Below are 27,976 nucleotides of genomic sequence, written 5' to 3' on the forward strand. Positions count from 1 at the left end.
TCACAGATCTAATGCAAAATCTGCAACATTGCCCCTTTCTGCTATGTGCCATTTATAATATATGCATCTTTTATAGTTACCAAGTATCAGGTATGACTGCTACCTCTGAAGCCCCTATAGCTACGCCTCAGAATGAATACTTTTTTATCACAATATAACTATTTAGAAAGCTGTTCTGAAAGCCTTTTGTTAACATATACCATTGTAAGGAAATCTTGCAAGCACTTGCCAAAAAGAACAGCTTTCGCCTAGACAGCTAGTTATAATGCACTTTATGTAAATGAATGACGTGCCGCGGAGCAGATATGGAGTTCAGCTGTCTCCTTATTTAGTGAAATCATCTTAATGGAATGGGAATTATCTGTTAAATGAATGCATCATTCTTTTTTTTCTAGCAAAGGAGCCAAGTGTGATGTGAAATACAATTCTATGTTCAATTGAGAACACGTATGGCGTAGGCGCTGATAAAGCTTTATATACTAAACACAGTCACTCACCCGATCACAAAACGGTGTTCTTTAGGCCTTCATTGGTGTGGTAAACATTTGTATGCTTTATTTTTTAAGTCAACTATGCTGTTTTGTGTAGTGTACAATTTATTTTCTCTGTACTCATAGTCTGGTTTTATTGTGGTCACAGAGGTTGGAGTTTTTCTACTAGACCTTTCTCATTCCTTGGACAGTTGCAGTGAACAGGGGGTTACACTAAGGATGATGGTGATAGTAGTCCTCTGGGGCACACTCTGTGGGTAAACGTCTCCTGGCTGGTGTTGGTTAACAAGCCCTTGATGGTAGTGTGCAAATAACTAGCCAGAAACAGAGGTAACTTGAGAAATGCTAACTCAAAGTTCTCGTCGTCAAACAGATAACAGTTCCAAGATGGAGGCACCGTCTTTAACATGTTCTTTCTTTCTCTTTTGTTCTTTTTTTCTCTTTCTGAAGTCAACGTATTCTTGCAGGAAAGTTGGTGCTTGTCTTTTTTTCAACCTTTCAAACTATTTTACTATGTAACAAGTGAACTAGACCTGTGGGTCCTAGTATTGAGTTGTGAGGTCCTTGCACAACGTCTTCTCTCAGGCTAGTCTTCTCTTTGCGCTTCTACCTCCAACACTCAAACTTAGACTCCTCTAAACTGAGTCTAACTTCCTTTCGAAGAGAGACTGGGCTACAATGGTCTGCTTTCCTTTTACAAGGTTTCTGCTCTGCTTTCCTTTTACAAGGTTTCCTTTTACAATGTTTCTGCCCTGCTTTCCTTTTACAAGGTTTCTAAGAATCAAAAGTAAACTGTAGAACAATCTGCAGCATAAAACAAATGTAAAACAGTATTAAATGTATAGGCACATGAAACACCTAACCAAAACTTTAGTAGTAGACCTTAGGGGACATTGTAGTTTCTCCTCTGCTTCCAAAAACAATTACAGAGCATGCCCACAAAACCCTTCAATATAACTTTCCCTAGTTTTCTCATTTGTAGGGGCCTGCTGTAAAGCAAATGACTGCAGTTACTGTTACCTTTGTAATTACGTGAAAAAAGGCAAAAATTATATTCAGATAAAAATCTGTTGTGTGCTTCAGTATTAAAGCAGAGGAATATGTTGGCACAATATTATCCCTATGCACTAGAACAGGAGCACTATACATAATACCCCTGTGTGCATCAGGCTGTAGTTGTTCTCCAGTCGCATGCATTTATATAACTTGAATGACAGCACCTTCTAGGAAGCAAAGAAAAAGCAATGTCTTCTGCCATGAGTGGAATTGTAGGTAATACTTTGATAAAACGATATTGTCTGTGATCGCCATTTCCCGCACTGTAAACTTCACATCTGACTTTGATGCTTATTCTGAACACTCTTTTAAAAGCTGCAATAACTAATAGAAGATTGGTGCTGGATCTCTGCGCTGTGTATCCTGACACTTTTATTGGCACACATGCTGCACCGTATTTCTCGCTATACGCTATTTGTTCAGGAGCACAGCTTATGTTTTCTGTTGTAGAATCCTGTGGTTTGTATTTCAGAATATTATTTGGAGGATAGATTAGTGCAGTTTGCCAAAAGGTTGATCTAAATTTAATTCTATGGCTTCTTGGGAAATGACTGAACAATTTCCATAACATATGGTATCATTTTATGCCCGTCCCACATCCTGCTGTGAAATATGCATTTATTTATTTGCAAGTAATTTCTTCTCAGAAGCAAAATCATTATAGTATTACTTTCTATTATGTCAGATATTATTCATTATACTAACTAAAACTATATACAAAGTCACAAACCTATACAAAAGATGTTAAATATGGGGTAAAAAAATTGCATTTAGCCAATTAGTTTCAACCTTTTTTTCTCATCTCTACTTTAAGTTAAAAAAGAAAATAGTGACTAGTGAAAATGTTATTAAAATGAATATTCATGTATTTTGTTTTAGTTTCATTAATAGGATGTAAAATAAGTAATTCTAAGAAAAAATTTTATAAAGCAAAAAAATAACAATTACTCATTGAATTACCCTGTTTCTCCACTATTGCAGCTTTGGTGGTCCCCGCTGCTCCTGTAGCAATGACAAACATTTGCTGCAGTGGTCACATTAATGATGTTTGTGGTCGGAGCTCCTGCTAATCAATGTACCTAACCTATCTAAAATACACAAACCAAATTTACCATGTAAGCATATTCCCTATCTAATAGGACAGTCAGAGTAATGCCATATACTGCCGCGTAGGAGTACAACTGAAAAGAGGGCATACCCTGGTTAAATGTATAACATTATGTTTAAATTAATAAGGGAGGGTTGGGTGGGTTGTGACACACCCACGGCATGGAGGACTGGAACAGCCGCGGGTTCTTAAAGGTACATCTGCCCCTCCCTCAAATACAGGCTAATTAATTAGCCTTCTCACTTGTGGTCGGAGCTCCTGCGAATCAATGTACTTAACCCATCTAAATTACAGAAACCACATTTACCATGTAACCATATCCCCTATCTAATAGCCGCATAGGAGCACACCTGAAAAGAGGGCAAAACTCAGAGATCAGAACAAGAACGCTTAATTTAACATGTTTCATTACAAGTGACTGGAAAGCATTAGTTCTTTCCACATTAAAGGAGATATCCAGTGGTGAAAAACGTCCCTATCCTAAGGATAGGGGATACGTTTCAGATCGCGGGGGGTCCAACCGCTGGGGCCCCCTGCCATCTCCTGTACGGGGCCCCCACAGCCCACAGGAAGGGGGCATGTTGACCACTGCTCAAAGCAGCGGCTGACACGCCCCCTCAACACAACTCTATGGCAGAGCTGGAGTGCTGCCTTCGGCAATCTCCGGCTCTGCCATAGAGTTGTATTGAGGGGGCATGTCGGCCGCCGCTTCGTGCAGTGGTCAACACATGCTATCTGGCCAGTGAGCCGGGGCCCCATACAGGAGATAGCGGGGGGCCCCAGCGGTCGGACCCCCCACGATCTGAAACTTATCCCCTATCCTTATGATAGGGGATACGTTTTTCACTATTGGACTACCACTTTAAGACTTAATATACATCGCAAGTAAGTACTGGAGTTCTAGTGACCCATTTTCCTGATTACGTGAGCAGGAACACCGTGACTAGATGCTGAGGCTGCCGCAACAATCCAAAATGAAGGACCAGAGAGACCTGTGGGGTCACCGCCTAAGGATTTGACTAATACATGTAAGAATTTGACAAAGAAACTGTTGTGAGAGCAATACCATTAACAATAGTAACGGACTATCCAGACAAGACCCTGCTCATGCTGCTGATAACTGATGGAGGACCCCTACTGGACACCGATTATGAAACGTGGCGAAATGGCGTATCCCCTACTACTTGTTCTGGCAAAAGATGTTTTAGTGTGATTCAAACATAACACATAGTAAATGGATTTCCGGCATGGCTGGTGTACCTTCACAAAACTTTACTTTGGCTGTCTTACAGTTGAACTCACCAGGTCTCAAGAACCCACAATAACCGAGAAATAGTGCTGCTTTCAAGGTCAGACTATCGTTGAGGCCAAAGGGGGATCTATCAAGAACATTGGACAACTGTCTAAAAGGGTTTGCCTGGTGGGACACTCACAAACCTGACCCTTCTGAACCCTTTCAACGCTTTGACAGCATGGGATGAGACGATAGATACCCTAACGGGATGCGGAAAATTAAAAAATACAGGAAATGTTGTATACCTACTAAGTAAATAGTTTTAGTTTTAAAGGCCAGTTAAAGTAAAGAGTGGCAAAACCTGATAAAAGCTAATAGGAAAGAGATGGAATATGGGTCTCCCACTGGATATCTGGATATTTTTTTTTTTATGTAAACCAGGCTGTCTTGTACACTCTGTGTGTGCTAACAGATAAATAACTGTTAATCAGTTCCCTGGCTACCGTTAAACGCTGATTTCGTCCATGATAAGAGCCCAATTGGGTGGAACTGGAACCACTGCCATGTCGGCTTCTGGCATGACTTTTTTTTGATATATAGAACTAAACATTGTCGCCAACAAGAAGCCGTGTCAAGTTGTAGTCGTAATCGAACTGTAGACATGACCCAATCAATACCGTATTTATCAGCGTACAACACGCACTGGCGTATATCATGCACCCCCATTTTAAGAGGGAAATTTAAGTAAAAAAGAAAATACATATAAGATAAATGAACGACTAAATGCCATATCATCCCTCTAACTTTGATTTTGCCTGAACTTCAGCTTGGTCCCCCCTTCCAGTGCTACATCATTCCTCCCCTTTTATCAGCCCCTGTGCCACATTTACACCCATTCCCCCTTTACCCTATCATCATTCCCCCACTGTCTTATCATTCCCCCACCCCTGTCTCCTCATGCCCCCCTCTCATCATGCCCCTTCTCATCATATCCCCTCTTATCATGCCCCCCCTCTCATCATGCCCCCTTCTCATTATGCCCCCTCTTATCATGCCCCCCTCTCATCATGCCCCCTCTCATCATGCCCCTTTTCATCATGTCCCCTTCTCATCCTGCCCCCTTCTCATCATGCCCCCCTCTCATCATGCCCCCTTTCATCATGTCCCCTTTTCATCATGCTCCCTTCTCATCATGCCCCCTTCTCATCATGCCCCCCTCTCAGCATCCCCTTTCCCCCCCCTGCGGTCAGTGAAGCTGGATGAGTGACGTCCTCTGCCGGCTGCACAGCATCAGGGACGTCACTCATCATTTGCTGCAGCCACCGCTGGTTGGTGTGGCCACAGCGCTGGCTGCTTGTTTAACTTCAGCAGCCCAACCGCAGCCACCTTAGAATAATCACCGCAGCAGCATTGAATGATGAGTGACTAGCAGAGGACGTCACTCATCCTGCTTCCCTGACCGCAGCCCGCAAGACCCGACACCGGACCTGGCCTGCCAGGTGCGGCTAGGTGAGAAAGATAAAAAATAAAAAAAACAATACAATAAAAAGCAGGGGGGAAAGGGAGGAAAATCTAATAAAAAGCAAAGCGGGAGCCGCGCGCTGGTCACTGATTTAAAGTGGCCGCGGCCAGGCTGCCAATCCTTAACAAGCAGCCGCTGCTGCGGCCACTTTAAATCAGTGACAAAAAGATTTATCATCGTATAACACGCAGGCAGACTTTTTGCCTTGAATTTAAGTTTTAAAAGTGCGTGTTATACGAAGATAAATACGGTATATATCATAACATTATCGCCAACCTGAAGCCTTGTCAGATTGTAACCATAATTGACCTGTGGATGTGACAGGCCTAGCCGAAAACAAACCCCCATATCCAGCAATCATGGCCATGAAACTCAACCAATGTATATAACTGATAATATCTCGTCGTCAACCCAAAGCCATGACAGGCTGTAACCATAACCGTAAATGACCTGTGGACATGACAGGCCTAGCTGAAAAAGAAGCCACATATCCAGCAATCATGACCACAAGACTCAACCAATATGTATAACTAATAATATCAACGTCAACCTGAAGCCGTGACAGGTTGTAATTATTGACCGGTAGACGTGACAAGTCTCAACAGAAAACCAAGCTATATCCCTGTATGCCCAACCCAAATGCTAAATAAACAAGCTGACCCACCAAAGAAAACGCTAAAACATGTGCCCAGACTAAATGCTATAACGTTTCCAGACTATAACGCTACGCTACACATATGCATGGAATAATACTAACATACACACCAGACGCTTAACGTATGCACAGAACAAATGTTACATCTGTGCGCATACTAACACAATGCCATGAGATGCATGTGCAGTGTCAACAAAATGAACATATAGTGTAAACACCATGAAACATAAGTACAGTAAAGCACCATGAAACGCATATACCGTATGAAGAAATGAATGTGTACCGAGTATAGACGCGATAAACGTATGCATAGCATAAACTCCTTGAAACGTATGCAGAGCATGACAAAATGAACGTATGCCCAGCATAATTGCCATATGCACAGCACAAACACCATGACCACATGCCCAAAACGAGCACCATGACCGTATGCACCGATCAAACTATGAGTGTATGGCTGGAACAAACTATGTGAGAGTATGAGCATATGCACAGAACAAACTGTGCATATGGCCAGAGCAAACTATATGAATGTATACCCAGGACAAACTATGACTGTATGCACAGAACTAACTACATGAGTGAATGCACAGAGCAACTATATCAGCATATGCACCGAACTACTATATAAGCGCATGCACAGAACAAAGTATCTGAGCAAATGCACATACACAAAACTAATAACATGAGCGAATGCCCAGAAAAAACTATATGAATGTATGCCCAGAACAAACTATATGAGCGTATGCCCAGAACAAACTAAATGAGTGTATGCCCAGAACAAAAAATATGAGTGTATGGCCAGAACAAATAATATGGACATATGGCCAGGACAAACCATATGGGCGCATGCACCAAACAACTTTATAAGCGTATGCACAGAACAAACTATCTGAGCATACAGCCAGAACAAACTATATTAGTGTATGCCCAGGGCAACTATGACTTTATCCACAGAACCAATTATATGAGCAGAAGCGCAGAACAGACTATATAGATGTATGCACAACAACAATATGAGCGTAGGCACCGAACAACTATATGATTGAATGCACAAAGCAAACTATATAGCATATGCACAGAACAAACTATGTGAGCATATGCACAAAACAAACTATGAGCATATAAGCATATGCACAGAATGAACTATATGAGCGTATGCCAGAGCGAACTATGACTGTGCACGAAACCAACTATGTGAGCGTATGCACAGAACAAACTATATGAGTGTATTCACAGAACAAACTATATGGGCATACACACACAACAAACTATATGAGCGTATGCATAGAACCACTACATGAGCATATGCACAGAACAAACTATGAGTGTATAAGCATATGCACGGAACCAACTATATGAACGTATGCACAGAACAAACTATATGAGTGTACGCATAGAATAACTATAAGAGCATATGCATAGAACAGACTATGTGAGTGTATGCACAAAACTATAGGAGCTTATGCACCAAACAACAATATGAGCATGCACAGAACAAACTATCTGAACGTATGCACATAACAAACTATGAGCATATGATCATGTGCACCGAATAACCTATATGAACGTATGCACCAAACAAACTATGAGTGTATGTTCAGAATAACTATATGAGCGTGTGTTTAAAACAAATTGATCTGAGCATATGAACATATGCAGGGAACCAACTAAATGAGTGTATGCTCAGACTAACTATATAAGCATATGCACAGAACAAACTTCAAGCACGTATGCACAAAACAAACTGTAAACGTAAGAGCATATGTACAGAACAAACTAAATGAGCATTTGCACAAACCAACTATATGAACGTATGCACAGAACAAACTCTATGAGCGTGTGCACAGAATAACCTACATGCATCTATGCACAGAACAAACTATATGAGCGTATGTACAGAACAAACTATATGAGCTTATGTTCAGAACAAACTATATGAGCGTATGCACAGAACAAACTATATGAGCGTATGTCCAGAACAAACTATATGAGCGAATGCACAGAACAAACTATATAAGCGGATGAACAGAACAGCTATATGAGCATATGCACAGAAAAAAACTATATGAGCATATGCACAGAAAAACTATATGAGTGTATGCACAGAACAAACTATATGAGCGTATGCACAGAACAAACTATATGAGCGTATGCACAGAACAAACTATATGAGCTTATGTCAGAACAAACTATATGAGAGTATGTCCAGAAAAAAACAATATGAGCGTATGCACAGAACAAACTATATGATCGTATGTCCAGAACAAACTATATGAGCTCGTGTCCAGAACAAACTATATGAGCGAATGCACAGGACAAACAATGTAAGCGTATGCACAAAACAAATTATGAAGGAGATGTATCGAGTTCAGTAGTAGTTTTTTTTTGCGTAAAAAAGTTACACGTACTTGCGCACGTCCGACTTTTCTATACATGCTGCGACTTTTAGATTTTTGCTTATTCCAAAGCACATTTCTGAAATCTGCTCACGTACTAATTTAAAAAAATTTTTTTTTACTTTGCAGTGGTCATGTATTTATCAAATGCGATAGTCACCATGAAGGAAAAAAGTCCCATCTCCATTTAAAAGTCTCATATGTATTCCAGATCCAACCTGGCTTACAGAGTGCATACATCCGCAGAAAAGGACATTAACACCCACTTTAACAACTGTTCTTGTTCTGCATCATGAAACAAAGCTACTACATTAATGTTAAAGTTAATTATAAAAAAAAATTAATTATATAACTAATAACTCTATTAATTTAAAGGTTGAAAATACACACTGCACACCTTGTTAATTTTAGGACACGTACATGCTGGCATACCCACTACATTTTAAAATTAATGTTGTGTTAAAATAGAATAAGGTAAGAATTTTTACAGACTACATAAATAACCCAAATGTGGCACTAAAATTTTTCCTTAAAAAAAAAGAAACATCCATAGTAATACAGCTTCATGCACATTTTGGGGTGGGTAACGTACCAAGCGTTTTTTTTTTTTTTTTGTGTGTGTGTGATTTCACTATTGTCTATGTGCCTGCTAGTGCTGCGCTGTCTTCTTTCCTGATGTAAACTCCAGCCTCAGCGCAGAAACGCAAGACTCCGCCAACCAATGTCACAAAATATGGGCTAAAAATTAAACAAAAAAGGCTTCCAGAGTACAGATACTCATGGTGCGGCATAGTATGTTTTTAATATTTTTCAATTTCTGAGGAGGGTGGATGGGTTGTTGCGGGATAGTTGGAGTGCAGCTATTTAGTGCCAGTCAGGCCAGACAGGGTGTCACCCGATGCAGTACACACCCCCCCCCCCCCCCCCCCTCCCCGTTAGTCTCTAGCAATAAAGGGTAGATAAAGAACTTTGGCTATTAACATAAGGGAAAACTTTTCTGCTTTAAAAAATGCTTTTGTATACGGGTTTCCTGGGTTTTGCTTACATGAGTTTTATTTATCAAGGTCGTGCGACTATTATCATATAAAAGTCTTACGTTTGAAAAGAATGATAAATCTCCTTCTATATGAGCGAATGTACAGAAGAACTATGAGTGTATGCATAGAACAACTATATGAGCGTATGCACAGAATAAATGCTTGTCCAGCATAACTGCTATGGGCGTATGTACAGTATAGACTCTATGGGGGGAAGATTCATCAAAACCTGTCCAGAGGAAAAGTTGCTGAGTTGCCCATAGCAACCAATCAGATCGCTTCTTTCATTTCTCAGAGGACTCTTCAAAAATGAAAGAGCGATCTAATTGGCTGCTATGGGCAACTCAGCAACTTTTCCTCTATGATATCCCTCTATGGGCGTAAGAACAACATTAATGTTATGAGCATATGTACAACATAAATGCTACGGGCGTATGTACAATATAAATGCTACAAGCGGATGCACGGTATAAATGCTACGAACGTATGTACATTAAATGCTTTGAGTGTATGTACAGTATAAATGCTAGGAGCGTGTGTAAAGTATAAAAGCTACGAGTGCACGTACAGTACAAAAGCTACCAGTGCACGTACAGCACCAACGCTACAAACGCACAGCACGAACACTTCAAGACACAGCAAAAATGCAAGACACTCCCTTCCTGAAAGCAGGAGGGCCATGTCATATCTCCAAATAAACTAAGAGAATATGCACCGAATAACTATATGACCGTATACATGGAACAAACTATGGACATATGCACAAAATCAACTCTCATAGCTTTTCCCGAGTATGTCATGAACTAAGAATTCCATATCCATGACAATAAGTGCGTGGTAAGCCTGAATAGATAGTCACTCCTCTTTTGCAGGGGATTGATGCTACTGCTGCGAAGATGAAAGTGACATAATGTATAACACACAAAATTGAGGGTATAAAAATGACGATACCAACCCCCTGCGATCCTGTAATATCTTGACAATAAGCTATAAAGGAGCAATGTGTACGTCAGAACGCTTAACCCCTGACACAGACATAGACGGGACGGAGCCAGTCTTGCCCATGAACAGTGCTGGCGACAGCATAGACCCATAGGGATACGTGGCGGATCTGCACCGCCGCCGCCCCGGACCCAGCCCTTTAACCCCAATAATCACATGCTCGTCCATACCACCTAACCTTTGCCTGCACCAGCTCCGGAATGCGTTGTTGAATACATCCGCCCCGCTCCTGGTCTCCACCGCAACTCATACTTACCACCCGATGATAGGAGTTACGGGAACCGGGAGCGCAGACAGGAATACTCACCACCGGGACAGATGCCACTTCCGGTCGGCTGACTTGCTAACATCATGTGACGAACCCACGGCGTAGAGGACTGGAACAGCCGTGGGTTCTTAAAGGTACATCCGCCACTCCCTCAAATAATTGGTTTTTCATGCTACCACAATGTAGTCGTATCAAAATTCTATCCAGACGTCGAGATCCAACTTTGACTTGAGAAGGTGGTGGTGGCTCCATTCCAATAACAACTATATGCACGTATTCAGTGGTTTTGCTTATCCAAAAAGAAATGTAAAAAGGTCTTGCATTACTTCACTATTCATGTGGATGGTGTATGTCAGTAAAACCTGGAACATCATGTCAAAGTGGTACTTCGCCCCTAGACATCTTATCCCCTATCCAAAGAATGGGGGATAAGATGTCTGATCGCGGGGGTCCCGCTGCTGGGGACCTCCACGATCTCCCTGCTGCACCCAGCATTCGTTTAGAGCGTCGGGTGCAGCGCTGGATACTTGTGATGTCACGACCGCACCCCCCTCTCATGACATCATGGCCACGCCCCTCAATACAAGTCTATGGGAGGGGGCGTGAAGGCCATCACACCCCCTCCCATAAACTTGCATTGAGAGGGCATGGCCGTGATGTCACGAGCCTCTGCCCCGCAGCGCCAGTCATCCGGCATAGAGTGAAAGAGTAGAGAACTGAGTGCAGCCATTCACATCCTTAAGGGATTAAACATCCTCTAGGCTAAATAGGCTCACCAACATGTCATATAACATGTAGTTGTGCTGCCATGTCCTTTGTTTTTACTTTTGTGTTACATTTGTATTCTGTCCTCTTATTTTGTTTTTTTTGGTTCCATCATCATTCGACCTAGGTGTTTTTTTTATTAGCAGGAAACATCATAAGGGTTAATATGCGCTCAGGGCTGATGCAGGCGGCCGGACCACAGGGCATAACAACAGTACACACCATTGTGATGTGTACTGTGGGGAAAAAAACGAATATTCGTCATAATGAATATATTTTGTAATATTCGCAAAATTGCGAAGTGCTGATATTCAGGATACAAATTTGCGCTCAACACTAGTGATAAAGGAAAAACACTGCTAGCTTGCAGTAAGAGCTGATAAGAGATGTGAGCAGTATATTTCTCTGCTGCCTGTTTACAAAAAACATTTGCAAGTATGTTTGGGATTGTGTAAATGTAACCTGATCAACTTATTAATATGCATGGAGCTGACAGGTGTCATCTGCATATTTAATGTGAATGTAAATGAGCTGTTGCACACCAAACTCGCTTACATTGAATTGAGGAAGCCACCTGCTGATAGTTACATGAAATATGATGCTCCAGATTTACCATTAACATCTGAACGTCCAGTATATATTAAGGTGGACTCTTGCTTTATCTGATAGTATTAAAGCATACCCATCATCACATCAAAAACCACAATATTTCTTAGGCAATTGTAGGTATATATATATATTTATATGACGGCCACAAGACCCTGTATAACCGTGAGTTCGATGACATAAACTGACAGCTGTCCATGGAAGGTATTAGGTAGTTGGCAGGGGCTGGCACGGGGAACCCGCTATGTGACTAGGCTTGCCACCTGGCCAATATTTTACCGGAAAAGCCGGTATTTTGGCCACCCTGTCAGTATTTTTATATTAAAAATACCGTCAATGCAATGGCCGGTATTTATCCAACCAATCCTCCAACTCCCAGAACGTTGCACCATAACCTATACCAGTGTTTCCTAACCAGAGCTCCTCCAGATGTTGCAAAACTACAACTCCCAGCATGCCCGGACAGCCAACGGCTGTGCGGGCATACTGGGAGTTGTAGTTTTGCAACAGCTGGAGGAAACACTTACCTATACTATATACTACTATATAGTCCAACATGCTGGGAGTTGTAGTTTTGCAACAGCTGGAGGAAACACTTACCTATACTATATACTACTATATAGTTCAACATTCTGGGAATTGTAGTTTTCAATTGGGGCAGCTGCTGAGCCATAGGCTGTATCAGGGCATGCTGGAAGTTGTAGTTAGTAACTAACTGCAACTCCCGAATTTAATAAAAAATAATAAAGCGATCAAAAAGTCACATCAAAACAAAAATGGTACTATTAAAAACTACACATTTGGGCGCATAAAATGAGCCCGTCTAAGGAGAAAAAAATAATAATTATAGGGGTCAGAAAAAGACAAAATTTTCCCCCGCATATGTGTATCCTGTGATACAGCTCAGTGGTGTGAGAGATAAATGTCTTCTGGAGCACCAGACAGCAGTAAGGGTCCTAGATGGGACAAGTAGTGTGGAAAGCTGTGGCTGCAGAGAGGTCACATGCATAGACTGAAGTAGAGTTAAAGGGGTACTCCACTGGAAAACATATATATATATATATATATATATATATATATTTTTTTTTTTTTTTTTTTTTTTTTAAATCAACTGGTGCCAGAAAGTTAAACAGATTTGTAAATTACTTCTTTTAAAAAATCTTAATCCTTCCAGTACTTATCAGCTGCTGTTATGATCCACAGGAAATTCTTTATTTTTTTAATTTCCTTTCTGCCTGACCACAGTGCTCTCTGCTGACACCTCTGTTCATTTTAGGAACTGTTCAGAGTGGGAGCAAATCCCCATAGCAAACCTCTCCTGCTCCAGACAGTTCCTTAAATGAACAGTGGAGTCAGCAGAGAGCGCTGTGGTCAAGGAAGAAAGGAAATTCAAAAAGAAAAGAACTTCCTGCAGAGCATAACAGCAGCTGATAAGTACTGGAAAGATTATGATTTTTTTTTTAATTGAAGTAATTTACAAATCTGCTTAACTTTCTGGCACTAGTTGATAAAAAATATTTTTTTTTCCAGTGGAGAACCCCTTTAACCCTAAAGCAGGGTCATCTAAGTAGAGACGGAGTACCATCTTATTCTTGGCTCAGGGGACTGAGACTAATCATAGCGATGTGAAGACAAAGAGCGACATACCACCTTTGTTAATAACTGCAAGAATCACCATCTGGTGGTGTGCTGGTATGCTTTTACTGTTTAGCCATCTTGATAGTGTGGAAAAGCAGGATTTGGAGTTTTTTTTTTGCATAGAAATATATTATCGACACTACCTCCCAAATGGGCTCATAAGACATGTACTGTTTCCCACTCTGCATCTAGAAGAGAACAGCTGCGTGTACGTGATAAAAGTTCAGAAACTTCTTCTTTGTAATTAAGAACATAATTAAGAAAACTTCCAACAGGGAGACACCGTTCAGTACTGCAATGTGGAAAAACAAAAACTCTGTGGGCACTGATGGCATCTTTTCTTGAAAATTGAGGGTGCTTAGTATGGATGCACCAGGACCATTTTTTTTAGGACTAAATATGAGTACCACAGGAAGAGAGACAGGGAAAGTTGGGTACATCAGGGCTGCTGTATACAATGTACAGCATCTGCAGGCCCACACTCTCGCCAAGAGTTGCCCAAACATGTCACCAACCCACACTCTCGCCAAGAGTTGCCCAAACATGTCACCAAGGGCACATTGCATATCAGAACTGTAAACCCGAAATAGTTATCAAGACAATTGCATGGGCGGAAGTTCTCATGCGAATGTTCAGTATTGACACTGACACGGGTATCGGTGCATCACTAGTTCTCAGTAATGCAGGTTAGCAGCAAGTTAAAGGATTATTCTGGCCCTAAGACGTCTTATGCCCTATCCAAATGATAGGCTGTCATGCCCCTGCCTTAGACTTGTATTGAGGGGGCGGGGCATTACATCACAAGGGGTGGGGTAGTGACGTCATGATACTCTGGCCCCGTGGTCGTGAGGCTTTAGACACGGAGCCTCCAGCGCTGCGTGCAGCTGAGACAGATGGGTGCTGCATGAGAGATTGCAGGGGTCCCCAATGGCGGGACCCCCACGATCAGGCATCTTATTCCCTATCCTTTGGATAGGGGATAAGATGTCTTAGGGCTGGAGTACCCCTTTAATAGTGTAGGCTTACCACATTGGTATGTACAAGAGCATGCAGATCAAATATGACCATCTCAATTGGTTGGGTGTGTTTGGTCCAGGCTATTTGGCTTATTTGAGTGCTAGTAAGCAAGAATAATGCTTTTATTATCTGCATTAAAAATGCTTTAATTACCTCACCCAGTTTTTGTACCATTTTCAGTACAGAGATTCATACATAGTAACATAGTTTGTAAGGTTAAAAAAAGACAAGAGTCCATCGAGTCCAACCTAGAACCCTACTGTGTTGACCCAGAGAAAGGCAATAACCCCCATGAGGCTGATGCCAATTGCCCCATGACAGAGAAAAAATTCCTTCCCAACCCCAGTATGGCGATCAGAATAAATCCCTGGATCAACGTTCTATCCACATAAGTCTCCCTTGCAAAAAGACTACAAATTTCTTTGCTGCCACTTCAAGCACCTGTCACTTTTTTAACCCCTTATCAACCCAGGAAATATTCATTTTGGAGTTTTCATTTTTCCCTCCTCACCTTTAATTACTCCTTTTCTATCAACAGAGGGCTTGATTTTTTGCAGAACCAATGGTATTTTGTAATGACATCTTTCATCTTATCATAAAATATACTGCAACATGGAAAAACATTAGCTATTTGTTAAAATAAAAAGTATTTTTTTTTTGTGGGGGGGGTTGGGGTAATGTCATTCATATTATCTGTATTCTACAGGTCAATAAAATTACTACAACACCAATAACCCAATTTGTATAGTTATGTTTTACTACTTTTACAAAATTTAAAACAAAAAGAAACCTATACACTATATTCTGACCACTATAACATTTTTCTTATCAATGGAACTTGGGGGTAAATTTTTGGGGCTTTTGTGTATTTTCTGTATTCTGGCATTTGTTTTTTGTTTTTTTCCATTCACTCTATTTCCTGTGCAGGATTAGGAACAATATATTTTACTCGTTCTTTTTTGTTTACCTTTTTTATTTCAGGAATGGGAAAAGAGGTGATTAGAATTTTATTTTTAGTTTTTTTTTAATGAAAATTTTTAAAGTTATTTATACACATAAAAATAGAGAAAGTGCAGTCTATCAGCAGCTATAAGAATGTCGTAATTGTTAAAGCACCAGAAAGTTCCTCACCAGCTATAACTTCCGAGATGGAGGTTGTTGGTATGCGGGCATAATCATTCAATGCGGGCAGAACCACTCCACCATTCCATGGACAATGGCCACACGGTGTTGTCACAACATTGAACACCCATTGGCCACAAAATGTGGGTGAAACCATCACAATAGGCTATCCTCTCACCCCCATGAACAGTATACCGGAAGCTAGAAAAGTGAATACCTTTCCTGCTCCCTGTAAAGCCCCTTTAGGCTAAATGTATATAACATTGCTACTATTATTGTTGTTTTACTTTAACAGCCAAATGCTATTTCATGTATCTATTTTATGTCACGTTCTTTATTATATTCAATGATGATGAGAACAAGTGACCTCTTTGGCTAAATCTGCTTTTTTAAGTAATGATGGAGGTTAATTATAGAGCGACCATTCTTTCCTTAAGGATGTGTAATGAGATAATACTACTTTTTTATTCATATTAACAATGCTGACACTCTCCGCCTTGTGAATTCCATTTTATAATTGCCCTATTAACAGAGATTTCCTTTTGCTTTCTCTTTGCAGCTCATCGGTTTTGTCTATGCCTGTTATGTGATCAGTGTTTTCACAGATGAAGAAGACAGCTGTAAGTACCAATAGACAGTATTAGAGGAATACTACATGTACCAGTGCATTAGGGAACAGCTTTAAATACCAGTGTAATGTGGGGAAAGTGTAAGTACCAGTGTAATTCATGTTTGTTTTAGTTTTTATTAAATTTAACAGGGTAGCATTACCATTTCATGCTTATAATAATTCACATATGAGAATATGACTTAGTTACCTAAGTAAGTACATAAGAACACTGTACAAAACTGGGAAAAACAGTAATAAACAATATAGTGATAAACAGATCCTCACTGTGCAAATATACAGCTATGGACGTGTAAATAAAATTGGGACAAAGTGAGCTGGAACAGAAGTAGAGCCTGCATCACTTTACATAAACCAACTTGACCACCAGTAGTACAGGAGAGGAGTGGATGTGTGTGGGGTGGGGTTATGGGGTTGGTGGCATATGTTTGTCTAATTTAGGGTATAATACATCTTATATCTATGAAGGAAGGTCCGATGTAGGGTTTTGGGGAATGGTAAGAAATTCCTAAAGGTAATCCAGAGTGACCAAATGTTACTAAATTTAGCATGTGAACGATGTTCCCAAGCAGCCAATTCTTCAAGTCTGTATATCTGGTCAGCTCTAGATATCCACTCGTTTAGAGTGGGGGTTGATTGTGCCTTCCCGGATCTGGAGAGAAGGATTCTTGCTACAGAAAGAAGAATTCTGACCAGAAGCAAAGACATGGCTGGTATACTGCTTGGGAAGACATGCAATAACATTGCAGTCGGTTAAAGGGGTACATTCAGGCTACAGATATGGTTGATAGTTTTATGAATAACGGACAAGTAGTTCTGAAACAATGGACAGTGCCTTTAGGGGGTGTAATACTCATGTTTCAGAAGACAGGAACCCCGGTGGATGTGAAACCGCTGGACCTGTGTGGCAGATGACTCAGACCATACCAGGGAGTGGAGTCTAAGGTGCCGCTGGTTTTCACCAGAGCCAGCCGCAAAGTGGGATAGACTTGCTGCTGCAGGCAGCACCCAGGTCGCTACCCCTGGCAGGGCTCGACCACACAGGCAGCTGAGGAGATGCGAGGCACAGGAGGGATAACAGAAGGTCAGGGCAGGTGACACAGTAACGTAGTCAGGAACGTAGCAAATGGTCAGTAGGCAGGAGGCAAGGAGCAAGGTCAGTCATGGAGCAAAGGATCAGATACACAGTAAGGCAATAACAGTAATGCTTTCTCTCAGGCTCAAGGCATCAAAGATCCAGCAGGGAAGTGAGGAGGGTGAAGGAATTTATCAATGAGCCACAGGTGAATTACACTAATGTGCGTACTGGCCCTTTAAATCTTCAAGCTCCGGCACCGGCGGTGCCCTAGGGTACGGGGACACGGGTACTGGAGCAGAGAGGCAGAGGCGGTTGCAGGAGAAGCACCAGGTCAGTGATGGACTGGGGCTCGCATGCGGGCACGTCCCGCGATGCAAGTCCCAGCCCCGCCAGCAGCAGGTAACAGGACCATGCACTCATGGCCAGCGTTTGCAGCCGGATGTGCATAATGTAACCAGGGGTCAATGCTGTAAAAGGAACTTTTCAAACCATAAAGGTGGAACAGATCTGTCATGGTGTTTAATGATTAATCTTAGAGGGTTGGTTTCACGATTCATAGAACTTCTCATGAATTTTGTTTCTTCGTGTAGTCTCAATGGTATCTTCTAGCAAGGTGAAAAGGTAACTTGAGTTCACCAAGACTGAATAAGGTCTATGAAGAGAGTTACACCCCTCTGGAGTTATTGCCCCCACTTGACAGCTAATTCTTAGGCGACGGTCTCTAAACTGTAAGGCAACAGAGGGTAATGGGAGTAGTGGTGTGTGTTCTTAATTCAATGACCAAACCTTCCAGTTAGGACTGGTTAATATACTCCTGAAGCGTGGGTTACAGGTCATGGGGGGATAATATGAGAGAACATAAAGGGCTAAGGGTAAATTCATCTTTTATCTGTCTGCATAATTTGTGGGCTGGTTTTCAAATCCAGTCAATTACTTTACTTAAATGAACAGCTTCATAGTATGAGGAAGGATCTGGTAGCCCTATGCCTCCATTGCCTTCTGATTTTATTAGGGTGGAAAAGGCGATTCTGGGATGCTTCGAATGACAAAAATTTTTAGAGAGTAATCTCCTGACCGTAGTGAAAAAGGATCCAAGGACTTTAATAGGGAGAGTTTGTAGGACATATAGAAGTTTGGGCACTATTATACATTGTAGTAGGTTATTTTGCCCCAGCCACAAGACAAATGGAACTCTCCAGAATTTAATAGTGTTGTCGATCTTTTTAATTAGTGGGGTAAAATTGAGTTTGTATAGTTCTTTTAGGTTATGGGAGATAGTGAGCCCAAAGTATTTAATATGTTTTTTAGCCCAATCAAAGTGTGCGTTTGTTGAACATGAAACTGCCTCTAAATTTGGGAGAGAAATGTTCAGTACGTGATTTGTTTTTGTTTACGGTATTTTAAATTTAGGACAGCTGTAAGTACCAATGTATTATAAGACAGCTGGAAGTACCAATATACAGTATTAGAGGAATAGCTGTAAGTACTAATGTATTACTGGGCAGCTGTAAATATCAGTGTATGAACCACTGGGAGTACCAATGCATTAGAAAACATCTGTAAGTAACAATGTATTAAATGGCATTCATCTATCTATCTATCTATCTATCTATCTATATGTATGTATATATATATATATATATATATATATATATATATATATATATATATATAAAACTCTATGAGATATTTCCGTTTATGTGTTCTACCCCCTTTCTACCCAGTATACTGAAGATAAAAATCTTACTGCTGTTCATCTTTTACTCTTAGCACTGTGAATACATAATAATATAATATTGTGAAGCTGTTTTCTGTCTGGTTGGCTCATTACCACTGTAATTCCACATGCAACCTACTCATTAAAGGGGTATTCCAGGAAAAAAACTTTTTTTTATATCAACTGGCTCCAGAAAGTTAAACAGATTTGTAAATTACTTCTATTAAAAAATCTTATTCCTTCCAATAATTATCAGCTGCTGAAGTTGAGTTGTTCTTTTCTGTCTGGCAACAGTGCTCTCTGCTGACATCTCTGCTTGTCTCTGTAACTGCACAGAGTAGAAGAGGTATGCTATGGGGATTTGCTTCTACTCTGGACAGTTCCCGAGACAGGTGTCATCAGAGAGCATTTAGATTGAAAAGAACAACTCAACTTCAGCAGCTCATAAGTACTGAAAGGATTAAGATTTTTTAATAGAAGTAATTTACAAATCTGTTTAACTTTCTGCAGCCAGTTGTATACTACCACAGGTGACTCTTTTGATATACACAAGATCACTGAGACATTTAGCATATGCGCTGAACATAAGCAAAAAAAAAAGTCAAATGGATCAGGCAGCACATCTTCTCTTGTGTAGGCCAAGAGTCAGACCGTGGGGGCACAACTCTAATCCATGTCATGTACAAACTATAAAGTTATAATCACCGTCACCTGACAATTAGGTCGCTAATTGAATATACAACATAAAGCAATATAGCAGTGCACATTAAAACATAACTTTTATTATAAATACTAGCCCGGTATTGCCCGGATTTTCTTCCTAATCCTTGTTGGGGAGGAAAATCAACAAAGGAGGAAGTTTTTGACTTCATATCCCGTCCTCATATATTGTTGTCATATCTCAACCCCATATCCCGTCCTCATATCTCAACCTCATTTCCAGTCCTCATATCCCGACCTCATATCCTGTCCTTCTATCCTGTCCTCATAGCCTGACCTCCTATCTTGACCTCATATCCAGTCCTCATATCCCGACCTCCTATTCCATCCTCCTATCTCAACCTCATATCCTGTCCTCATATCCTGCCCTCATATTTTGACCTCCTATCCCGACCTCCTATCCAGTCCTCATATCCTGACCTCCTATCCCGTCCTCCTATCTTGACCTCATATCCCGTCCTCATATCTCGACCTCCTATCCCAATCTCCTCTATTTGTGAGATGAGGTGTGGGTTGCAAGCCGGATTGACACATTCACCAGGAGATGCAGGGCAGAGCTTGTGGAGTAAGGTACTTGAAGTCCTATATACTTGCTTGGGACTTGAAACAAAAACCCATCTTTTATGTAAGGGTGTAGGTAAGGGTTAATTTAACTATAATATCTTTTTATTTGACATATAAGTAATATGTGTACCAGGTATTATTGAAATATCTCCAGCCATACGGAAGTTATGTGGGAACATATATATATTTCCCATAGACTTGTATGGGACTTTAAACAAAAACCCTGACCCTGGCAAATAGGGGTGAATAAGGGTTAAATCACCTATCTTATGTTTGTTGTTGACATATAAGTCAAATATCTTCAGCCGTTTGGACTTGATGCTGGAACATATACACACATAGGCCTTCATTTACTATTGCAAACCCGACATGTTTTGTCGGGTTGTGCGCCAGATTCTGTCGCAGTGCGCCAGAAATTCTGCCTGCACCAGATTTTGCACCAGAATTTGCGCCAGAATTGAAAAAACCCCGACTAACTCTCCATTTTGCCATGAAAACGGAAAAAAGGTAGTGGCCGCCGGGGTAAAGGGGGCGTGGTCTCCAAAAAGGGGCGTGTTCACAAAAAACCAACATATTTACTAAGGTTTCCACAGAAAATGTGGTGGATTTCAGTTGAGGAAAACCAGACAGATCAGAGCATGTGTAAAAAAAAGCAAAGTGTAGGGAAAGTGGAAAATGTAGGGAAACCTTATTAAATACCGTGGAAAGTAAATTGCAAGGAATTAAAATCCACAAAGAAACCTACAAAACACTCTTAGTAAATAAGGACCATTGAGTTGTTTTTTTTATTATTTAAAAACACACACACAAAAAAAAAAAATGAAGCCCCAGAAAATGAAGCAAAAAATATAAATTGGTTTTCTTAATGCGGTATGACTGTGTGGGGACACTGAGAAGGAATGTACCTTTCCCTGGTTTCTCACCCAGTATGCCTTTCTTGGCAAGTGTTGCATCACCAAGTGTATTCCAGGCCAAAACTTTTTTTATATATCAACTGGCTCCGGAAAGTTAAACAGATTTGTAAATTACTTACAAAAATCTTAATCCTTGCAATAGTTATTAGCTTCTGAAGTTGAGTTGTTTTTTTGTGTCTAACTGCTTTCTGATGACTCACGTCCCGGGAGCTGTGCAGTTCCTATGGGGATATTTTCCCCATCATGCACAGCTCCCGGGACGTGACTTCATCATTGAGCAGTTAGACAGAAAACTTCAGAAGCTAATAACTATTGAAAGGATTAAGATTTTTTAATAGAAGTAATTTACAAATCTGTTTAACTTTCCGGAGCCAGTTGATATATATAAAAAAGTTTTTGCCTGGAATACCCATTTAACCCCTTCCCGACCTATGACATACCTGTACGTCATGAGTGGGAAGGTGTTCCCGCCCCATGACATACAGGTACGTCATGAACATTTTTGCCGCTACTCGCGGCATCCCGCAGCGCCCGGTAAGATGGTGGCTATCACTGATAGCCAGCCATCTTACCATGCGACCACGGGGGGGTTTCATCCCCCACCCCCAGCGATCGCTGCTATCAGCTAGTCAAATCTGACTAGCTGATAGCAGCGCGGTGTGTGAGTCCCGATCACGGTGATCGGGACACACACCGCTCTGCTAAGTGTCCCTGACCCGTCCCCCGACATCACTTACCCGGCCATGCGGTGTCCCGAGCGGTCCCGGTGCGAGCAGCGTCCTCCATGCGGTCCTGGCTGCGCTGCGTCCCGGAGGTGAGTTTCCGGCAGCAGGGCGGCATCTTCATTGGCAGCAGTGAGATCGCCGTAAAGCGATTTCACTGCTGCCTCTGGGAGTTTCAAAACTGCAACTCCCAGCATGCCCAGACAGCCTTTGGCTTTCTGGGCATGTTGGGAGTTGTAGTTTTGCAACATCTGGATGTCCACAGTTTGTAGACCACTGTATAATGGTCTCCAATCTTTTTCCAAACATTGTCCGTTTCCTACCTCAGTGCCTCCAGCTGTTGCAATTGTTGCAAAACTATAACTCCCAGCATGCACTGACAGACCATGCATGCTGGGAATTGTAGTTTTGCAACAGCTGGAGGCACACTGGTTTGGAAACACTAAGTTTGGTTGCAAAACACTTGAAAGTTTATTACTTAACTTAGTGTTTCCAAACCAGTGTGCCTCCAGCTGTTGAAAAACTACAACTCCCAGCATGCACGGACAGCCAAAGGGCATGCTCGGAGTTTGCAACAGCTGGATGTTTGCCCCTTCCCCCCAATGTGAATGTACAGGGTACACTCACATGGGCGGAGGTTTACAGTGAGTGCTGCAAGTTTGAGATGGCGCAAATTTTGCGCTGCAGCTCAAACTTCCAGCGGCAAACTTGCTGTGAACCTCTGCCCATGTGACTGTACCCTAAAAACACTACACTAACACTAACCTAAAATAAAAAGTAAAAAACACTACATATACACATACCCCTACACAGCCCCCCCCCTCCCCCAAAAAAATGAAAAACGTCTGGTACGCTACTGTTTCCAAAATGGAGCCTCCAGCTGTTGCAAAATAACAACTCCCAGTATTGCCGGACAGCCATTGACTGTCCAGGCATGCTGGGAGTTTTGCAACAGCTGGAGGCACCCTGTTTGGGAATCACTGGCTTAGAATACCCCTATGTCCACCCCTATGCAAATCCCTAATTCAGGCCTCAAATGCGCATGGCGCTCTCTCACTTTGGAGCCCTGTCATATTTCAGGGCAACAGTTTTGGGACACATATGGGGTATCGCCGTACTCGGGAGAAATTGCCTTACAAATTTTGGGGGGCTTTTTCTTCTTTAACCCCTTATGAAAAGGTGAAGTTGGGGTCTACACCAGCATGTTAGTGTAAAAAAATAAATTTTTTACACTGACATGCTGGTGTTGCCCTATACTTTTCATTTTCATAAGAGGTAAAAGGGAAAAAAGACCCTCTAAATTTGTAATGCAATTTCTCCCGAGCACAGAAATGCCCCATATGTGGGCGCAAAGTGCTCTGGGGGCGTTCAACAAGGCTCAGGAGTGAGAGTGCGCCATGTACATTTGAGGTGATTTGCACAGGGGTGGCTGATTGTTACAGCAGTTCTGACAAACGCAAAACAATAAATACCCATATGTGATCCCATTTTGGAAACTACACCCCACACGGAATGTAATAAGGGGTGCAGTGAGAATTTACACCCCACTGGCGTATGACAGATTTTTGGAACAGTGGTCTGTGAAAATGAAAAATAAAATTTTTCATTTGCACAGTCCACTGTTTCAAATATCTGTCAAACGCCAGTGGGGTGTAAATGTTCATTGCACCCCTTATTAAATTCCATGAGGGGTGTAGTTTCCAAAATGGGGTCACATGTGGGGGGGTCCACTGTTCTGGCACCATAGGGGCTTCCTAAATGGGACATGCCCCCCAAAAACCTTTTCAGAAAAACTCACTCTTCAAAATCCCATTGTGGCTCCTTCCCTTCTGAGCCCTCTACTGCGCCCGCCGAACAATTTACATATGCATATGAGGTATTTTCTTACTCGAGAGAAATTGGGTTACAAATTTTAGGGTGATTTCTCTCCTTTTACCCCTTGTAAAAATTCAAAAATTGGGTCTACAAGAACATGCGAGTGTAAAAAATGAAGATTTTGAATTTTCTCCTTCACTTTGCTGCTATTCCTGTGAAACACCTAAAGGGTTAAAACACTTACTGAATGTCATTTTGAATACTTTGGGGGGTGCAGTTTTTATAATGGGGTCATTTATGGGGTATTTCTAATATGAAGACCCTTAAAATCCACTTCCAACCTGAACTGGGCCCTGAAAAAGTACGATTTTGAAAATCTTGAGAAAAATTGGAAAATTGCTGCGGAACTTTGAAGCCCTCTGGTGTCTTCCAAAAGTAAAAACTTGTCAATTTTTTTATGCAAACATAAAGTAGACATATTGTATATGTGAATCAATATGTAATTTATTTGGAATATCCATTTTCCAAGTTAGAAAAATGCTAAATTTTCAAAATTTTCATGAAATTTTTAGATTTTTTACCAAGAAAGAATGCAAATATCAGTGAAAATTTTACCTATAACATAAAGTAGAATATGTCACGAAAAAACAATCTTGGAATCAGAATGATAAGTAAAAGCATTCCAGAGTTATTAATGTTTAAAGTGACAGTGGTCAGATTTTCAAAAAATGCCCAGGTCCTGAAGGTGAAAATGGGCTGGGTCATGAAGGGGTTAATAGGGCAGCCCCAACACAGGAACCTTTTCTTATTACACTAAGGATCACCTGACTGACTAGCCTACCATCTCTCCTACCTCTAATGGCGGGGTCATCTGAGTACACTTATCGAGGGTTTAGAGTAAAATAGAGATTATTTAACTAATAACACAGTATATCCAGAGACATTATCAAAGCAAAATTGATACACCAAAATCACAGCACACATAGTTAAAGCACCCCAAATATTGGGTTAAGGCATCCCATCTATTCTTTGGTTCCCGCTTGAATGCTACCAGGTCACAATTGGATGCCGTATGAACATTTACAGTAGTTACCAATGTTTATTTTCTGTGACAACCATTATCTATATGCTCCTAAACTCCAATTAAATGCACAATTGTGACCATCACCATCAATGCTAGACTACGGTGCAGACTACAATGGCCACTATGGCCACTAAGGGCTGCACATTTTTCCCCTAATGTGCTTTTTAACTCTGAAGAGTCTCTATTTTCTTGGCCAAATAACTTTGTAGAGGATTCCTTTTTCCTCCATATGACTTTTACTGTACATGCAGGTGGACTTAAGTTTGCACCTTGACCCCACCAAACAGCTTATTTGCTTCTTATCTCAGATGTAGCCGCTGTCAAAAATAATAAAAATATGTACAGGAGCAGGGATACCTTTCATTTGCTGACTCGTGGCCAGTGTAGGTACAGTATTGTAGCGAGCAGTGATAAACACAGTATTGGATGCATCACCGCTCACTGTACATTCATTGGGCATTGTGGGAGAGCGCTCAGCCTAGGGAATAGGTGGCAATGCACACCATACAGCATATGCATTGCCGGCAGGGAGCAGGAGCAAGGGTTGCAGTGCAGTACCATAATGTTCCCACTAGTGACTGAAAATGAACCTCTTCTCAGTGTGTCCCATTGGTTGGATATAGACCAGTAAATAGGCCCATATTGCACCAATATATTATGAATATTTTATTAGATACTACATTTGGGTTAAGCTAAGATAGTAAAAATTTACTTTTTCCCCTATATAAAGTTTTTACAATAAAATATTTAATGTTTAGTCTCTTGCCCATGGTAAATTGCATAATAACTATAACAATAATAACAACCATAATATTAGACAGTATGATAGTAATAAGCTAAGCTGCATGACCATCTTGAACTCTTATTATCTGCAAAGCTGAAAATGAATAAAATAGCAATACAACTACATTATTAATACATGTCCAATCATAAAGGAAGCTTACAAGATATTATAGAAGGAATCTAAGTCATTTCCTATGGAATGCTAAACAGCACATTTCCATTTTAAGGACATGGATTTAAAAGGCAATATCATTTTATGTTACTATAAAAGTATAATTTTCAAAAATATAAATACAACAGGATATCATTTTTGACTTTGGGCAGATCTACAGTAAGCATATACTCTAGTTACTTATAAATATAAGGCCTGAATCACTGGCTTGACTGTGTTTTACACCTTGGAGGGGATTTTTAGAAATGAGGATAGAGGAGAAATAAAGGGGCCCATAACAAACAAGTCACTGCTTTCATATTCTGCTATGGCCCATTTCTACAATGTTCCTTTGTACAAGTTTTTTATTAATCCATCAAGGGAATTTAAAGTGTACCTGTCATTTGCATAACATTTTTATATAATGTAGATAATATCATTATATGTATATTTTGTAATATATATTGGTTAAAAAAAATGTGTATATTTTGTGTGAAAAGCAGGAATCTGTGCACTGAGGACAAGAAGGGCTCTGTATACTGAGGACAAGCAGGGCTCTGTACACTGAGGACAAGCAGGGCTCTGTACACTGAGGACAAGCAGAGCTCTGTACATTGAGGACAAGCTGGGCTCTGTACACTGAGGACAAGCAAGGCTCTGTACACTGAGGACAAGCAGGGCTCTGTGCAATGAGGACAAGCAGGGCTCTGTACACTGAGGACAACCTCAAGCAGGGCTCTGTGCACTAAGGCAAGCAGGGCTCTGTACACTGAGGACAAGCAGGGCTCTGTACACTGAGGACAAGCAGGGCTCTGTACACTAAGGACAAGCAGGGCTCTGTACACTGAGGACAAGCAGGGCTCTGTACACTGAGGACAAGCAGGGCTCTGTACACTGAGAACAATCAGGGCTCTGTACACTGGGGACAAGCAGGGCTCTGTACACTGAGGACAAGCAGGGCTCTGTATACTGAGTACAAGCAGGGCTCTGTGCAGTGAGGACAAGCAGGGCTCTCTGCAGTGAGGACAAGCAGGGCTCTGGGCACTGAGGACAAGCAGGGCTCTGGGCACTGAGGACAAACAGGGCTCTGTGCAGTGAGGCTCTATAACATGCCCCCAGCTCACACAGCAGGATGATTGCCAATCCAAGAGCCTGTAGAGAGCCCTGCTTGTCCTCAGTGTACAGAGCCCTGCTTGTCCTCAGTGTACAGAGCCCTGCTTGTCCTTAGTGCACAGAGCCCTGCTTGAGGTTGTCCTCAGTGTACAGAGCCCTGCTTGTCCTCAGTGTACAGAGTCCTGCTTGTCCTCTGTGTACAGAGCCCTGCTTGTCCTCAGTGTACAGAGCCCTGCTTGTCCTCAGTGTACAGAGCCCTGCTTGTCCTCAGTGTACAGAGCCCTGTTTGTCCTCACTGCACAGAGCCCTGCTTGTCCGCCCACACTTCCTGTATTTTGTCTCCCCACAGGCAATAGCTGCAGGGACAGCATTTTGCACTCATAAATATGAAAAAATATTAACCAAAAAAAAAAAATATATATATATATATATATATATATATTTATAATGTTATTTCTCACATTATACTAAATGTTTTTGCAAACCACAGGAACACTTTAAGAATGATTTAATACTTATGGGGGATGTACAGGAGTATGGACTAGGAATGGTAACTTTTTTGAAGTATAAAATGAGTAATTGTGCTCAATTGCCCCAATGTGCTAGTACTATTCTGTACTAGTACAATGCTGTGGCAGTGTATAACTTGCACATCATTGCTGGATGTTGTGACACCATGAATGTTATGTGACGATGTAGAACCATGGATTTTGCAGAGGTAATGGATTTAGGCACCATGGGGGAGATTTATCAAAACCTGTCCAGAG

General features: G+C 41.3%; 1 protein-coding gene across 1 annotated transcript in view; it reads left to right on the forward strand.

The window, feature by feature from the left end:
* The window catches only part of NKAIN3 (sodium/potassium transporting ATPase interacting 3), a 684,322-nt gene that overhangs the window by 584,739 nt on the left and 71,607 nt on the right, over positions 1-27,976 (forward strand). The window contains exon 5 of the mRNA XM_056522028.1: positions 16,480-16,540. Coding sequence (XP_056378003.1) covers positions 16,480-16,540 — 61 coding nt within the window. The remainder of the gene's footprint in view (positions 1-16,479; positions 16,541-27,976) is intronic.

Source organism: Hyla sarda, chromosome 5, assembly GCF_029499605.1.
Source record: "Hyla sarda isolate aHylSar1 chromosome 5, aHylSar1.hap1, whole genome shotgun sequence".
Taxonomy (NCBI): Eukaryota; Metazoa; Chordata; class Amphibia; order Anura; family Hylidae; genus Hyla; species Hyla sarda.